Genomic DNA, 16,473 nt, shown 5'->3' on the forward strand with positions numbered 1-16,473 from the left:
TGATTCTTTTAAAGGTGCAAGTAAGATGTGCAGATTCCTCTGTACATGATGAGGACTTCTGAAGACATACCACAACCCAAAGCAAAGAACACCAGGAGAATTAAAAATCCATCCCAGTGGGAATGGATGTATATTCTCCTTTGTGCTAATTCCCTGTGTTTCAGAAGACTCACTTGTCTGCCCACAGGCTTCATGCAGAGAAGAAACAGCATTTTCTAGGTACCGTGCACACTGTCTTGAGGCTCCTCAAATCACAGTCGCAATAACATGTAGAAAATCCAGTTTCTACCATCTGAACAACTGAAGATACACTAGCAGAGAATATCCCACCTCACAAAGAGCGAAAGCTTCACAACAGGAGACCCTGCTTTAAGTGAACAGCATATTTGTGCTCCCTATGCAAGCCAAAAAAGCATTCCCTGAACTCCTCAGCACACAGAAAACCCCCAGAACTGAAAAGCCATCAGTGTGAGGATCTGAAGCATGTTCTGGATCAGAGCATGAGACAGAATGCTTCATCCCGCAAACTGGATTATCACAAGGCACATGCTACTGCTCTGCAGGATGTCTTCCTGAAGACTCTCTGGCATATTCCCAGTCTCTGAGTTGATGTTGATGATATTTCCTGGTGATTCTGACACCATTTCTTACCCATCAACTCTAAAATCTCTGCATTTCCTTTCTGATGAGATTTTATAACTTAATGTCATAAGACCTGAACTTATTTTAACAGCTCATCCTGTACCATCTCATGGATTCATACACCGAGAACACATGTATTGCAAATCCTGACTATGGACAACAGTCTGAGGATAGAGAAGGCAGCAACACTGAGACCTACCTCAAAGCCTGGAATCTGAATTTGTCAAGGAATTCTTCCTGTTTCTTTCTCAAAGGGGTTATTGCTACCTGTGAAACACATTTAGATCTAGAAATTAATTCTGAGGTCCTTTACAACAAACCACAGGAGCCACAGCAGCTACTGAAGACTTTTAACAACGATTCATACCTTTTTAGAAGGACAATCGAGGTCTTTGCAAAACCCTTCATCACAGTTTTTACTATCATCATTTTACTAAATCATTATCTAAATACTTCAGCAATTCAGACTGAAGAATCAGCAGATTTCCCAAACTGCTTAGAAGAGCTAATAATTTTCATTTCTTAAACTAAGACATACAAAAAGCTGCTACAGGCCTGGCCATCTGCATGGAAGTACTTAGGCAAACTCAATTAAGATACGAGACCTCATTCTTTCATTTGGCAGAGAGTCAGAATAGTGCCACTGGAAAATAACCAGAAGGCAGGGTACACGGCTTCAGTAAACTTGATTTTGTATTTATAGATCAAGTTATGTTTCTCCCCCACAGCCGTGAAAATCACAAACCCTGCCTCGCAGTGGAGCAGCACACCAATCTTAGTAGCCTTCGTACTGGGTAAGCACTTTTCAACATCATTATGCCAGGATGATATTTTGCTATTAAACCACTCAATACACCAAGAACTGCTGTTCCGGCCCAGGCGGCTCTCCGGCCCATGCCGCTCCATGCTGCCGTAGCAGATGCCAATGCCACAGAAGTTGTTCTGTTGCATTTCCACTTCCCAGTAGTGGATGCCTCTCTTGAAGCACTGGACGCCCAGCACTTGGTAACAATCAGTGAAGCGCCGAGGGTGCTCGTTATACTTCAGGGGGGTGTCTGAAACAGACATCTTGGTGTATCTGTCAGACAGAATCACTTTGTTATGAGCTGTGTTGTAATCCAGCGTGATGTCAGCAGCATCTGCAATGACATGAATCATTTGAAGGTACTGAAGAGCAAAGCACTCTTATTCATACTGTCCTACCTAGGCATTTGTTCCTGTGTGTGTTTATCTCCCTGCTCTGCTCTCCTCCACAGTGCAGGCAGTTCTTAGGGACGCAGTAATAGCTGCTGGGATCAACTGCAACTCTGTGTTAGAGAGTGAGCAAATGGAGGGCAAGTTTCCTTTCTTCCTGCATCCTCATGGGATTCCTTTGCCACCCAAATACATGGTGGCAGAAGAAGGGGGTTGCTGATCTGGCAGTGAAAGGTACAGTATCTTAAGCAAGCCATCATGGCTTGCTCACGTGAAAGCCTGCATTTCATTTCAAAGGAAAATCCAGTGCGTTACCTCATGTTTCTAGGCCACCCTAATGCAGTTGTTCTGGGCAAAACCAAAGCCATTACTGAGAAAACTTAATTTACCTTTGTAAAGATACACAAATACTGAAGATAAATTTGATTCACCTGGCAAAAAAACCACTTAGAAACCTCCTGCCCCATTTTTCTCCACAAATTTCTTTCATTTGTAACAACCAGCTGATAACCTATTAAGCTAACCAAAACCCTTCAAAAGTGGTTTTGTCAGATAACTACAGAGGGCAGGTAACATCAGTGCAGTAGGTGCAGAAAGCTCCTCTTTAAGTAGCATAACGTTGGGTGTCTTACACTGCAAAAACTCCTCTCTGGGTTTCTTCAGAAAGATGTCAAGAAGCTCTTTAACTGGAACAGCAGCTGGAGCACTTGGTATTCCTATGCCTGGTGCTGTGCCGACAGAAGAAAAGAGAGTTTGGAGCTGGAAGAAACCCTGCACGTTTAACACACCATCGCAGGCACACTCAGCTGGAGTGGGCCTCTAGAGGTTATGTGGTTTAGCCTCCTGCTCCACATAGCATTAGCTTCAATATTAGCTGAGGTTGCTCAATCCCTTGTCAAGCTTTGAAAACCCCCTTGTCAGGCAACCTCTTTCAGTGCTTGATCGCTCTCACAGCGACTAGTAAGAGCCCTCTCAGAGCAAGAGTTGAACTTTTGCTTAATACGCCAATACTAGTGACCATCTACTCACCATTGTAAGAGCAGTCAATGGAAATTAGAGTAAGTGTGCTCAAAGTTTGGACTCACCAACTTTAGCAGGTTTCTTTTTCTCCTCTGTAGAGGGGGAAAAAAGTGAACTGTGAGTTCTACCCAGACTGAGAAGCCACTGATAGACTGTGCCAGCTGTAACACCATCATCATGGCTCTTGTGAAGCTGATGCAGTAGATAAAGCTGACAGTCCAGCATGTTGAAGCCATGTTTTCCATACTGGAAAGCTACACATGAAGCACAACCTACTATTTGCTTCCTATTTCACAGGCTCATAAGCCTGGAAGGAGCTTCATCTCTAACTCAGGATGCAGACTGGTAGGGTAAGTAGTACTAAGTCTGTTCATGAGGCACATAGACTATTCCTTTTCTTTTTGCAACAGAATTTCTAGTGCAGGAACAAGAGCTACGAGTCCATTCAACTCCAGCATCCCCAACAGGCCCTGCCAAGTGCTCCACACCCAGGACTTGTGAATGGGAAGGACCATGTGTCAGGAGCTCAGTGGAAGTAACAGAGTAGTTTCTTAACACTTGGATTTACTTCAAAAGGAGAGTATGGAGTATCTTCCAAACAGGCTGAGTGCCACATTAATACCAGTATCTGGACAAAACAACACTGGAAGGCCCCCGTATAACTTGTCACAAGGACCATCTCCATCTACCCAACCTTAGACTGTAGGCAAGACGTGGCCATTACAATGTTTGAGTAAGGCTGCTATTAATCACCACTTACTGGTATCTGCCTCCACTGGCGAAGCGGCTTGAGTCTGCTGAGGGATTTTCTCTTTGTAAGTATGCTCTTGTGACAGGAGGAAAGGAAAAAAACAGACCATGAGCAGCTCATAAGCAGGATTCAGTACATACAAACCCATCAAACAAGCCAACAGATGTTTAGTACAAATGGAAAAAACCCTGCCAGAGCCAGAGGCTGTAAAGCTCTGCTTTACAGCCCACACTGACACCACCACAGGCACACACTAAGGCTAATGCACCATTGTATCCGTGCAGCTTGTGCTTTACAGCTCACAAGGCATCCATTAGTAAACTGCCCAAACACCCTCCCCTTCCTCTGACAAAGTGCTCACTACATATTATCACTGCCTCACCACGAGAGCAAACAGCTCTTGGGTAACTCCCTGAATTCTTATCTGATAGTAAAACCATAGTTAGGAGGGGATGATGTTCTTTAGTACTTACGTGGTCCTAGAGGCTTCTTTATGTTTTTGTTGGGAGGGGCCTTATTTCTCCAAGGTGTTACTTCTGCTGCGATAGTGATATTTCACATTACGGTTTGTACTGCCAGGAACAGTAAGGCATTAGCAAAGACATTTTTCAATCTTATTTTTCAGTTATGTGAATAGAACTTAAGTGATGCTTGGCAGAGATGGAAACTGCATAGAAGACACCCACGTCCCAGTCCAAAAGATACATTTGCTTAACCTGGTAAGTAGGGCTTTGGTCTACACTTACACAAGCAGCACCTTTACAGTTGGGTAACCACAGTCTTATCACTGTGTTTTATATCTCCCCTCAAATCCACATCCTAACTGCATCCAACCCTGCTACGTAGTAGAAGCATGAGTTATTGTAAGGAATAAAGGCTGAGCTGTGCCAGAAGTGCAGGGTACCACAGTACTCATCAGCTTATAGATGAAAGTGAAGAGACACTGGCACATTTTTTCTGGCACAGTTTAGCCCAGACTGTAGCAGTTTTGTGTGGAAATGGAAGACCACAGAAGTTGGAAGACACAATTTACATTACCCAAATGTATTTGCTGCACTGGGTTTTGTGGTGGTTTTTTAGGTTTTTGTGGGGTTTTTTTAGTTATATTTAGATTGGAAGGGGAAGATCGCACATTTGAGCTCAAAATCAAGGCAGAAAATGCCACTTTGCCCAGTGATACAGTACCTTCCACTTTTTTCTCCTTAGATGGAGTCATTGAAAGTTTCACAGTGTCTTTAAGGTTAATGGCAGACTGGTAAGAAGAATGTAACAAGTTTTGGTCTATTTCAACCACAGGAACAAAAGCATCTTTTGTTGATATTTGTTGCAGTGCTGTCGCTCTCTGAAATGACAAACAGTAGATCTCATGCAGACATAGGAAAATACAACCAAGTTACTTTAAATGGGGTGAGGTTGTGCATTCATCTCAAAGGAGCAAAGGCTTCAGCCAGACACAACCCATGGCAAAATTTCAGCGGCAACCCACATGCATTGATTCTTAACTGATACCTGAAAGATCTACCAGACAGTGTCACAGCACAGAGCTGCAACAGCTCCTGGGGATGAGCTCTCACTCCTCTGGCCCCTCTGCTCACAGCAGAAGTGGTGGCTGAACTGGGGGAAGTTACCAGACACCATTTCAGCCCTCCTTCATGGGTATGTGTGTACTTCTCAGTACATCTCAGAACATCAGGTTCTGGCACACAGCTGCATTACCATTTGAAACTGCTCTGGAGAGCAGGACTACCACAGCAGGGTTCTGTTATTCTGCATTCTAGAAACACGAAGAATTGGATTTACATTTAAAGACACATTACCTTCAAAAACAGAATGTCATCAGCTTCAGTCAGTACCATCTCAATCCGATCAGAGAGAGACTGCGTTTGATTCTTCTTACTTTCCAGAACGCCATAAATATAATCAAACTTATTTGAAACTCTTTTTTCTTCATCTGCAACTATTTTCAAGATCTGAATTTCTCTTTCTTCAATTAAAGCTTTAATTTCTGAAAATTCACTTAGGATCAAATCTTTCTTTCTGGAAATTGTCTCCTGGAGCAGACAAGAACAGACAGACACTGGTTTCAGAAGCACAGTTTGTGTACAAGGTACTGCTTACTACTACTATAGGAAAGGCTTGAGGAACACATAGGCTTCAATTACTTGAAACAGGCAATAGAAAACCTACATATTTCTATGTTGGTTGTAAAGAAAGCTCCTTTACTCGCAAATGAGGAGAATTCTGGGTCTCCAGACCCCAGCCATGGCGCAGTGGCCAGGCTGTGCCATTGAGTGGTTACCAACACCAGGATGTGGCTGTGCTGTGCTCTCCCATGGAGCTGCCTGGCTCTGCCAAAATGCCTCTTTTCTGTTCCTTCCCAGGAACATCTCCTCCTGCCAATGCAATCTCAGTACTACAGCCGTTGTCCCAAGAGTACAAGCATGAACAACACGCAGTCGCCAGTGTGTGCCAAGCAACCTGACAGCATTTTGAACAGCTACCCACTTACAGCAGCATAGCCTTGGTTTGTTTTCAAGGTGTTCATTGCCTGAGCAGCTTTTTCATTCTGATTATGTAGCTCCGTGAGTCTCTTCTTCAGCGCTGCCTGCAACAGAAGAGATGAGAAAGTATTTCAGAGAAGCACTTGCCACATCTGCTCTGGCGGCTCATGCTTAGCGGGTTAAGAATCATTTTTACAGGAAGTTTTAAATCACCATTGTAAGCATTCAGTACTATTGGTTTAAAACCTACTGCTCCTTGGCCATGTAAACTTTTCAGCCGTGCTTCACTCATCTACCGTCTGATTTTTAGCTGTGCCCTAAGACACAAAGGTCATGTTTCCTGCCCTTCCACTCCATGGAGAACCTCCTCCGGGCTTTTATCTACATGCTAGAGCTGTCCCTCAGCTACTTTTGTAATTCTCTGTTTCTTAAGAATATACACAGTAAGGCCATGCAGTGACCCCCATGCAGCAAGCAGCAGACGGCCTCAGCGTTTTGGGGACACCCACAGAGGTGGCCTCACCACAGCCCAAGACAGGAACTGGCTATCAACTCTGTGACAGCACCTTCCCGGACCCTCAGAGCACCATCTTGGAGAGAGGAAGAACACACAAGGAACGACTGAAGAGACGCTCTAGCGCACGTTGGAGAGCCAATAATAGTTTGCCAAGTCGTGGTCCAGCCTCCCCCCCCGCACTCCACAGCCTATGACCATCACCCAGGGCCCCGCCAGGCCCTCGGGGAGCAGAGGGGAGCTCCAGGGTGCCCCTCGGGGGGTGCTCAAGCCCCGGAAGGAGCCGGCTGCCCCCACCCCTCACCTCGGTGTTGGCTTTGGCCAGCTCCAGGGGGCTGGTGTGGCACAGCTTGTGCCCGAGAAGGCAGAGGGAGCAGATGCAGCTGCCGTGCTCGCTGCAGAAGAACTCAAAGAGCTTCTTGTGGTGCGGGCACTTGCGCTGCTGCAGGTCGTGCAGGGGCGTGCAGAGCTGGTGGTCGCGGAAGGCCGGGCTGTCCTGGTGCGGCCGCAGGTGCTCTGCGCAGAAGGACGCGGTGCAGGTGAGGCAGGTCCGCACGGCGGGTCCCTGTAGGCAGCTGTCGCAGCGAACGGTGCTCACTTCCTCCTCCTCCTCCTCCTCCTCCTCCTCGGGCCCGGTGCAGTCCTGGTGCTGCTCCAACACCGGGCACGGCGCCGTGTTCTTCCGCAGCTGCGAGTAGCCCTCGAAGGTGGCCTTGCACGCCGGGCAGCAGAATTTCTTCGACATCTGGGCCCAGACGACCTCCAGGCAGTAGATGCAGAAGTAGTGCCCGCAGGGCAAGGTCAAGGGGCAGCCGAAGAGGGAGAAGCACATGCCGCACGCCGGTTCCTTCTCCAGCGCCGACACTCTCGGCTCCGCCATCGCTGCGGCTGCCGCTATCCCGAGACGACACAAACGAAACTTGGGCCGGGGCTTTCCCGGTATGTAAGCGGCCCGTCCCCGCCCCGGCGGGAGGGACGGCAGCCCCGGACCCGCCTTGGCGCCGCCGGAGACCCGCCCGCCCGAGAGGCGGTGGCGCCCCTCACCGCGGCCCCGGGGCGCTCCTCCCGGCTGCCTTCACACCCCCTTCTCGACCTTCGGGGTCCCTTCAGCAGAGCCCTACGGCTGCGGCCTCGTTCACCGCTGCTACGTGTGATCACCGTGCACCGCGCCGAGCTGCCGCCAGCCCCGGCTGCCTTCCTGCGGGTACCGGGCTGGGGAAGAGCAAACAAGCTGTTGTTTGTAGAGCGCGCAGGTCGCTGCACTGTGAATGTGGAAACCATCTTAGCGGAGGATACTTGCTCAATTTTTCTCTTTTTCCCCTCGGTCTAACTGTTGAATACTTGCTGTTTCTAACAGGAACACGGGATGCTGAATAGCCGTGTGTGCAGCTATTCCTGTCTTAACTATCCTGACTCCAAATTCTTCCAGTGGCCTCCTCATGCTCCTTCATCTGCCCTGTTCTCTGGTGTCACAGGGACTTCTTCAGTGCCTTACACACTTCTCCGTGGATGAAATGGAGCAGCCTGGCACAAAGCCTGTGAGCCTTCACCAACGATTTAAGCAGAGCCTGGTGGTCTTCAGGGGAGGAAGCCATCTGCTCTTAACTACATTTCCAGTGGCCAAAAGACACCTCGTGGAGAACTGCTGATGTTCCTTTTAATGTCATAAAGAAGGTATTAGCAGGCAGTTGTGGGGGTTCTACATTGGCATTAGCCCTCAGAGACTTCAAAAAATCTTCAGGAATCATATAAAGCACTTGAAAGGGGCATTGGTGGTTTGTCCATTATAAGTAGTGCTTTGAAAGAAACTCCTAGCCACTTAGTTTGGAAGATTAAATTAAATCTGAACAGTGACTGAAAACCTACATCATACAGATGACGTTATACATATATATAGAACGTTGACTTCTACCTGCATCAATAATGTGCTCCACTCCTGCAGGGTGAACTACGGAGGGGTTGGTGTCCCGGACTCTGACTCACAGCTTATTAGTCATGGGGCAGGAAGGGCAACAGGAGCTGACTGGAGCTGGGGTTAACAGAGGGGAGGCAGAGTTCAGTGATTGGTGTGTGATCTGCAGGAGGCTGGCAGTTTTAGATGGGTGCAGCTCCACTTAGCTGGGGTAAGCATGTTGGGATATGCAGATCAGGACTCTGTAACTGCTGTCAGAGGAGATGGGAACACCCAAGGGTGCTGGTGAGGCGGTGGCTGACAGTGACTGCAAAGGACGGTTCTCACCCAGCTGTGTGTTACCAGAGATGTGACCAAAAAGCAGCTGTTAATGTTTACAATTGTTATTCTTCTGTAGGTGAACAAAGCACTTCTTCCTGGGCTTCACCACTATCCTCTTCCAAAGGCTCAGCACGCTCACTGCATTCTCTGCAGCACTCACCTGGTGCCCACTGATGCAGACAAAGGTATGCGAACGTAAAAGGTAAATACACACCCTCACAGTGGTAGCTTTTGCTTCTGGAGCAGAACATGAGGTGTTTAGAGCTCAGATGAGCGATTCTTCTCCATTGTTAAAGGGGGCTTGAAATTGTGTTCTGAGTAAGCCCAACCATTCCTGCAGTCTAAAAACCAATGCTTAGCATTAAAAACTAGTGTTTTACCATTTAGATAGCTACTGAACTTGCTGCTCTCTTTGCCTCCTTTCAATTCCTTGAGAACTACTTCACGTGGTTCTGAACTAAATCTAACCCTTTGCCCACTTACTGGGTGTTCAAAGTGCCACTTGGAGCCTGAGCAGGAAGTTGGAAGCACAGCAGAAGAAATTGTTTCTTGTGTACACATGGCAGAGCAAACACTGAGGTGGGTTTTCTGATACTGTTTGACTTTTTTGGATATAATATGCAGAGTGGTATGATATTCCTACCAAAATGAGAAGTAGCTCCAAATTCCTTCACGTGCACATTCCATCCTTTTCCGCATCTCCCCCATTTAGGCCTTGGGCGGATGGGTGTGACAGGGCAGGTGCTCAGCCAGCTCCTTCAGGCTGAACTTCACTCAATTTGATGTAAATTGTGCATTGAAGCAGTAGTTTCACCCAAACTTGCTAACAATGGATAAATAAACCTCAGGATTTTATCTTCAAAACATCCTCTTTTGGGGGTGTGTTTGTTTTCAAGCATCATCTCTTCCTTACAGCCAGAGGGACTCTACCCATTTAATTTGTAGCCAAAACATTGTGGGCAATGGAACAAGAGGCAAATCCTGCTCTCAACTGTTGTGGAATCCCTGCATTTAGCTTTTGCAATTTCATCAGAATTCAAAATGAATGATTTCCTTTAGGGGAAAAAAAAGAAGTCTTTCCATTAATCTCATCTGCCTCAGCATGACTGTGCTGAAGCTTCTGGAATTTGCTTTTTGTCCAGTTTGCAAGAATGGCCACGCATGAACGTGATTGCTCTGAAAACCAAATTCTGGCACAAAATAATGGCAACTAAAGACAACTGCAATACACACATTAGTTTTACTGATAGAAAAGTGATTCCTTCACATCCAAGAGATTTTAATAGGGGCAATGCAAAGGTGTGCAATGTTTGAATATAGTCACGCACTAATCAGAGCAGGTGTCAGCTGAACCACGAGGGACAATTTCCCAGGTGTTTCTATCTAGGCTTTTGGGTTTTTTTTTCCATGTCTTCTGTTTAAGAGTCAACTCCCTGGGACAGGGATCATCTCAAACTGTAAGACTTGCCAAGATGACGATGTGATGGGTTCGATGTGCTCACACTTGCACGTCAGTGAAGTGCACTGCCACTGCCTGGCGACCCATTCTGCTATTGGGAAGAGGGAGGGTGGCACAGAAACTTCTACATTTAAAGGGCAAAAGGGTTTGCTTTAAACCAAACAAACAAGGTCTCAGAGCCTACACAGATTAACACACCGGGACACGATTTTGCCAGGGACTCCTGTTATATTTTGCTGGTTCTGACACTACTGATACCATTTCTCTACCTCTCAGAATTACAGAACCTTGAAACCCATATGTTGTGGAGAGCCCTGTAAATAACTGCAAGGTCATGGCATGTGTATCATGTTCTGCAGCTGCAGAGATGTGCACATCAACAACATCTATTTCATTTTTAAGTGTTGTTTTTAGCTATCCTTACAGCAAGCTACCTCTGTGCGCAGTTATTCATCTCTAACCAAATCCAGACATCTAAATGCAGTTACTGACAGCACAAGGTCGTGTTTATCTTTTTGATCAAACCATTCCAGTTCTGCAACTCGCAGCATTAGGATATAAAAACTGTTATTAAGTTTTCCATTGAGGAAAAAACAACACATCTATATTAAAGACTTCCTATAATAACCAGAGTATTCCTGTATTACATAAAAACATATCTCAAGAAAAAAGTGTTTCCTTTCCTTTTGACATAGCTTCTTTTTAGAACCATTTATTAAAAATATCCACCAGTTCATCTGCTGCCCTCAGCACTAGAAGGCAGCATGGCACAAAGACAGTCCGGGCAATTATTTACATCTGTTCACATTTCAGATTGTTCCATTTTCGATGCTGGATCCGTTAACTGGAGGCTCAACAATCAGTCGTGGCTCTATCAGTGCATCCCAACTTTCAGTTATCTGAAAACAAAATACAGTCAATACTTAGCACATACAAGCTGGACAGGCAGATGCAATTCACCCTACATTGTGCTTGTTCTAGACTTGGAACAGCAGCATGACCGAACAGAGATCACAAGATCCTTCCTGTGATTCATCAGTCTTCTTGATGAACCTCAACCTGACTGATGTCCTCATAAAGAGAGGTGCAGGTAAGCAAACCAGTGCCTGAAATGAATAACCTTGTAAGAAGTGATACTCTACCTAGATGTGATACTGTTTATTAGCCAAAACAAAAAGTTATAGTTTGATGACTGTTTTTGAACCTTGTTACTTGAGGAACACCCCAGAAGTGATTCTTATCTTGTAATCATGCACATTCTTGCTAGAAAAGAACAATTCTTTTTTTTTCCATTCATTTTATTGCATTCTTCCAAAGGGAACCTCACTGGGATGAACGGAGTCATAAAGCAGGGCATGTATCAGCTGTACAAAACTTGGAACAGGCTTTGAAACAGGACACCCACAAACCTTTGTATCCTGAGGAACAGCGTACTCGATCAGTTCTGCTCCATCTGCAGACTGGTAAACCAGATCGAATTTCCCTGGCTCTTTTGCATCTTAAAAACAAACAAACAGCTCCATTGACTTTAAGCAAAAAAAGTTTAAATGTCTTCATATTTAGAAAGCTAATCCAAACTTTTTTTTTTAACTCAAGTTGGGGGTTTGGGTTCATAATTTTAAAAGAAAATCTGAGGTAGAACTGAATACTACACACCGAAATAAAGGCAACTGTCTAATATGACTATGTGCATGAAAAAGTTAATCAACAATATGCTTCTAATTTGAGAAGAACACTCAAATGATGATAATTCATTAATTCTGGGCTAAATGGCAATTGCAGTATCCACATCCAGTTTCAGAAACACTCACAGTTTAGGTCTCTGAAGTGCACTTTGTCACTGCAGGGACTCGGTTCCACATCCACTGAAGACAATGGCTTCACTGACATCACTATTATAATCTATAATTTTCTCTGCAATTCCATATAATGATTTTAATTTTTTTTTCAGGAACTGAAACCCCAGCAGAGATGAGTTACTGACCACTCACACCGACTGGACAAATTACCTATGAGCATCTTCAGTACAGCTAGCAAGTGTTTGAATTTCTCCATTTAAATAGACTTTTGGGGGAGGGATGTGTTGAAGAAGAACCCAAGGAAATTGGAAATACTCCTAAAACATGAAGTGTGCCTTGGACTAGCTGTTTTCCAAGTGGTGCACGTGACAACGAGCATTTGGTGTCCCAGGGTACATACGTTGTCCTGCTGATGGCGAAAGGATCTCAAGCTCGATCTGTTTTTTATCAGCATTCCAACTGATGATTTTCCCCTCCTTCATAAAGCAACAAAGAAAGAATCAGGTAAGATACACTTCAGCACTGGGTAACCACTGCGGTACTTGATCACAGTTAGAGGAAGCTCTGTCTGTCAAGTTTTGCTCTGTGTATAAAGCCTGCAGAGCATTAAAGCTCAGCAGTCTGCAGTTACTGACATCAATAAACTGATGTTATTCATGGTCACTGTAGTTTCAACCAGTATTTATCCACTAACCAAGTTACCTGAAGTAGCTACAAAGTTTTACTTGCACCAGTTTCAAGAATTTGCCTTGATTTCAGGCAGCAGTAGACTCAAACACAGCTACATTCTTCTACTTGATTTTTTGGTCATTTTTGAAATATTAATGATCATTAATAACGCTTTTTTTAATAACGTCTACATCTCTCAAATTTTCAGCTAGTTTTGGGTTCTAGAGTTTCTGGTTTTACTGCTGCACCAGGAATAGCCTGTGGAGTCAATTAGATGAGAAGAAAAACACTGCACAACCTCAAAATATTTAAGCCTTACCTCACCTGTAATAGTTTTGTGAGTGAATTAAAGGAGGGAGGAAACCAGTACCTTATAGTCTGAAACTTCAGGACAGTAATTTTCAGTTAGTTCCAAGCGCTGTTGAAAGAAACACAAATAACAAATTACAACTTTTCCAGATCCCTGATGATGCCACGTGTACCCAGACACGGTTTCTTCACAAGAGGAAAGTGCAAGAACCAAGTCTCCCACTCCTGGATCCTGATGCCGATCACAGGCGCGGGTAGTCTTCCAGGACTCACAGTTCCAAAGGATTTACGTTCAGGTCAGGCTGTGAGCGGAGATCAGGGAGATGGATCCTGGTCTCCTCAACCACAGTGATTTCATTTCAATTTACTTTTTTATTTTGCAGTGAAGTGGAATTATTTATATGGTAAAATTTGTAATAATATTATAGAAACGCTACAGAGAAATACCATAGAGGTATCTTTCATTTTTATAGCACCTAATTTTAATGCTGACTTTCCTTGCATGTTGGAAAGAGAGAGGTAACATGCTTCTTTCTGGCCTTCTATTTAAACATAAACTTTGAAAATATGTCCATGGTAAAGAGACTTTGTGAAGGTGCAGTGAGAAAATGCTGTTATTTGTGAGCTGACTAATGTGCTGGCTAAGAGTCACTGTACAAACGTACACGGAGATTCACACTGAAATGGCAGCGGAGACATTTCTTTGTTTATGTTGTACAAATATAGGAAGTCTAAAGAAATGCATTTAACTCATTCACATGCTCCAAATCTTTGTAAAAGTCAAAGTCAGACTTAAAACACAGGTTTTTAGAGCCAAAACCAGAAACCATAACAGTTTGTTATATGGGAAACTACTAGGTTGGAAAGACAGTGAGAGAGAAGTGAATGCTTTCAGAGATGCCTGCAAACATTAGACACAAGAATTGTGCTGAGCCATTTGCTTCAGTTTAAAACAAGACTTTTAGAAAAGAACAAAAAAGTAGGATGAAGACTCCTTCCAAACTCTTATACTTCAAGGGTTACGTCCCAGAACAATGCAGGATGAAGTTCTTCGGTGTAAGCTTTTTGATGTCAGGACTGTGTGATCTGTAGCGTGCCCTGCAGAACTTACCATAGCCCAAATGAAACAATTTTAGCCCACTAACATTGCGCATTTCACAAGTTCTTTACCTTAAAGGCAATTCTTTCTCCCACTTGTGGTGGAGCAGCAAGAAGAGGTAACACACTATAGTCTCTCTTGGGGACCTCCACGGGACTCTGTGAAACGAACAGTAAATTTAATTACTGATTTAATTACTGCATTAATAAAACAGAAGACAAAGTTTATGCTGTATGGATTCTAAGATGTTCAGAGAAGAGTTATGGTACGTATCCAAGTACTTTGTTTTGAGAGATATAATACAAACATTTAAATATTGTTTCATAAACACCTTCTCAGGCTGCTGGAGATACAGTAAATACCAGGCTTACTAAGTTAAGATCAACCTTTATCCTACTAATCTGTTAGAGCTTCTATGAATTATTCTCATCCTATGTAGCTTTTGTATAGTTAAAGCTGCAAGAGAAAGGTGACCTATGGCTGTGTAAGTCACTCACCTGGACAAGAACAGAAGTGTTTGTCGCAGCTTCATTTAAGTGCCTCTGCTTCTGGCCTTCACTGCTGTAGTTATAGAAGAAGCCCGGGTTGGTTCCTCTCCCAGGGCCTTGGCCCCTCATCATCCCACGATACCCACGGCCCCTAGGTCCTCTCCAGAAGTTATCCTCTCCCGTTCCATGCCCCCTTCCACGCCCTGGGCTGGCAACTGGTCCTTGAATACTGTTTGGCAACTGTTTGGTACAATTCCTTGCTATGGAATTACTCAGTCCAGCGTCTGCTGCAGATTTTTTAACAAGTGTTTCTGAATCTGAACTCTCAGACTCTGAGGAGGAGGTTTGTGCTTTGGGAGCCTTGGTGGTGCTGGGCAGTGGCTTTTCCTTTGCCGTACTGTCGTGTGCTGCTGCCACCTTCTCATCCTCTGTACTTGAGTCAGAATCTGAACTAGAGGATGGGGATTTTTTAGCATTTTTACTAATTGCAGTCTTAGTGGAATTGTCAGCGTTGGGCTTTACAGTCACTTTATTAGAAACAACAGTTTTCGCATCAGCATTTGCAGCAGTTTGGGATTTGTCTTTGGGAAGTGTCGCCACTACAGGTTTATGGGAAGATGTATTTTGCTTTACGTTTACCTCACTGCTGTCACTGTCAGACGATGTGCTGGAGGAAGGGGAAGCTGCCACCCTCCTTTTTTTGAACCGTGTTGGTTTTTTTGTGTTATTTTTACCAGAATTTCGAGGTGAGCTCTGATTTGCCTGTTCTAAATCCACCTTTGCTGCAGCAGCCTTTGTCTGCTTTTTATCCTTCTTTTTTGTTGCCGACTCCTTCTCCCTCTCTGTTTTTTTAAGCTTTTTAGGTTGGCCAGAAGAGCTCTCTTCCTTACCTTCTGTGAGTCTATTTCTTTCACTAACTTCATCCTTTCTTTTTCTTTTCTTGTGCTTTTTATGAGGGTCCCAAATATCTACAGAGGTCTCTTCCCTACAGGAGGGATACTCAGAGTTATGTTTATTCTTTTTCTTTTCCCTTTTATGCCTGTGTTTTTCATTTATAGAGAAGTCTTCTTCCTTCTTTTGTCTATGCCTTTTTTTGTCTTCCGTTGGTGTATACGAGAAGCCACTACCTATCTCTTCATAGTCATCTGCAGCAATCTCTTCCAATTTTACTCTGTCAAAAAACCAAACAACAGCCACTGTTCAGCACAATTAACACCTTTCCCCCATTCATTAGCAGCTCGGGTAGGCTTGTCTCTTGGAGGCGCTCTCTCCCTCTATCCCTGCGGAGATTCCCAACCCCTGGGCTCTGTCCATCCCATCTCCGACAATCCGACGTGTCTCGGGCTTAGAGGAACGGGGCTCCCGCTCACCCCGGGAGGGCACCGCCGGGCCCGGTCCGTGTCCCGTCCCAAGCCTGCGAGGGGCCTCCCCCCTGACCCCGGTGCCGCGGCTCCGCTCCCCCCGTACCGGAGCGAGTCGTTGTCCCGCACGAGGCGGGCGCTCTCGGTGGGGGGCAGCAGCGCCCCCTCCAGGAAGAGGCTGAGGCGGGCCCGGCGGCTGAAGCCGAACCTGTGTCGGATGAGGCTGAGGAGGTCGGTGACGAGGCGCACCCGGCCGGGCTCCAGCAGCAGCCAGCACAGCGCGCAGCCCGGGCTGCCTGGCGGCGGGTAGTCAAACACCAGCCGCAGCCGCACCGGGCCGCCGCCGGCCGCCGCCATCTTGGAAGGGAAGGAGGCGGGCCCGGGCACGGTGAGGGGCGGTGCGAGAAGGGCGACGGCGCCAAGTGTGGGCCAAA

The 16,473-nt window shown here is 45.5% G+C and overlaps 2 protein-coding genes and 1 long non-coding RNA gene across 7 annotated transcripts; 1 reads left to right on the forward strand and 2 right to left on the reverse strand.

Moving 5' to 3' along the window:
• Positions 1–837: 837 nt before the first annotated feature.
• Positions 838–7,642, reverse strand: TRIM25 (tripartite motif containing 25). 3 transcript variants are annotated; one of them, XM_030506644.1, is made up of 9 exons: positions 6,927–7,642; positions 6,117–6,212; positions 5,425–5,658; positions 4,793–4,949; positions 4,081–4,143; positions 3,617–3,682; positions 2,922–2,948; positions 2,469–2,564; positions 838–1,781 (listed from the first exon to the last, which is right to left on the reverse strand). In XM_030506644.1, the coding sequence occupies exons 1-9, from the start codon at positions 7,500–7,502 to the stop codon at positions 1,249–1,251; spliced, it is 1,848 nt and encodes a 615-aa protein (XP_030362504.1). In that variant the 5' UTR covers positions 7,503–7,642; the 3' UTR covers positions 838–1,248. The 3 variants fall into 3 exon arrangements, with proteins under 3 accessions (XP_030362504.1, XP_030362503.1, XP_030362505.1); XM_030506643.1 differs by having other exon boundaries at positions 4,081–4,146; XM_030506645.1 differs by lacking the exon at positions 2,922–2,948 and having other exon boundaries at positions 4,081–4,146.
• On the forward strand, positions 7,641–14,415 carry LOC115616863. 2 transcript variants are annotated; one of them, XR_003994420.1, is made up of 6 exons: positions 7,641–7,875; positions 7,980–8,296; positions 8,932–9,040; positions 11,296–11,404; positions 12,266–12,617; positions 13,242–14,415. It is a non-coding gene; the product is annotated as an uncharacterized LOC115616863 (long non-coding RNA). The 2 variants fall into 2 exon arrangements; XR_003994419.1 differs by lacking the exon at positions 7,641–7,875 and having other exon boundaries at positions 7,887–8,296.
• On the reverse strand, positions 10,994–16,444 carry COIL (coilin). 2 transcript variants are annotated; one of them, XM_030506646.1, is made up of 7 exons: positions 16,146–16,444; positions 14,688–15,849; positions 14,262–14,348; positions 13,153–13,200; positions 12,514–12,589; positions 11,724–11,812; positions 10,994–11,213 (listed from the first exon to the last, which is right to left on the reverse strand). In XM_030506646.1, the coding sequence occupies exons 1-7, from the start codon at positions 16,394–16,396 to the stop codon at positions 11,124–11,126; spliced, it is 1,803 nt and encodes a 600-aa protein (XP_030362506.1). In that variant the 5' UTR covers positions 16,397–16,444; the 3' UTR covers positions 10,994–11,123. The 2 variants fall into 2 exon arrangements, with proteins under 2 accessions (XP_030362506.1, XP_030362507.1); XM_030506647.1 differs by having other exon boundaries at positions 16,248–16,420.
• Between the last annotated feature and the right edge of the window lie 29 nt (positions 16,445–16,473).

This window comes from Strigops habroptila, chromosome 14 (assembly GCF_004027225.2).
Source record: "Strigops habroptila isolate Jane chromosome 14, bStrHab1.2.pri, whole genome shotgun sequence".
Lineage (NCBI taxonomy): Eukaryota > Metazoa > Chordata > Aves > Psittaciformes > Psittacidae > Strigops > Strigops habroptila.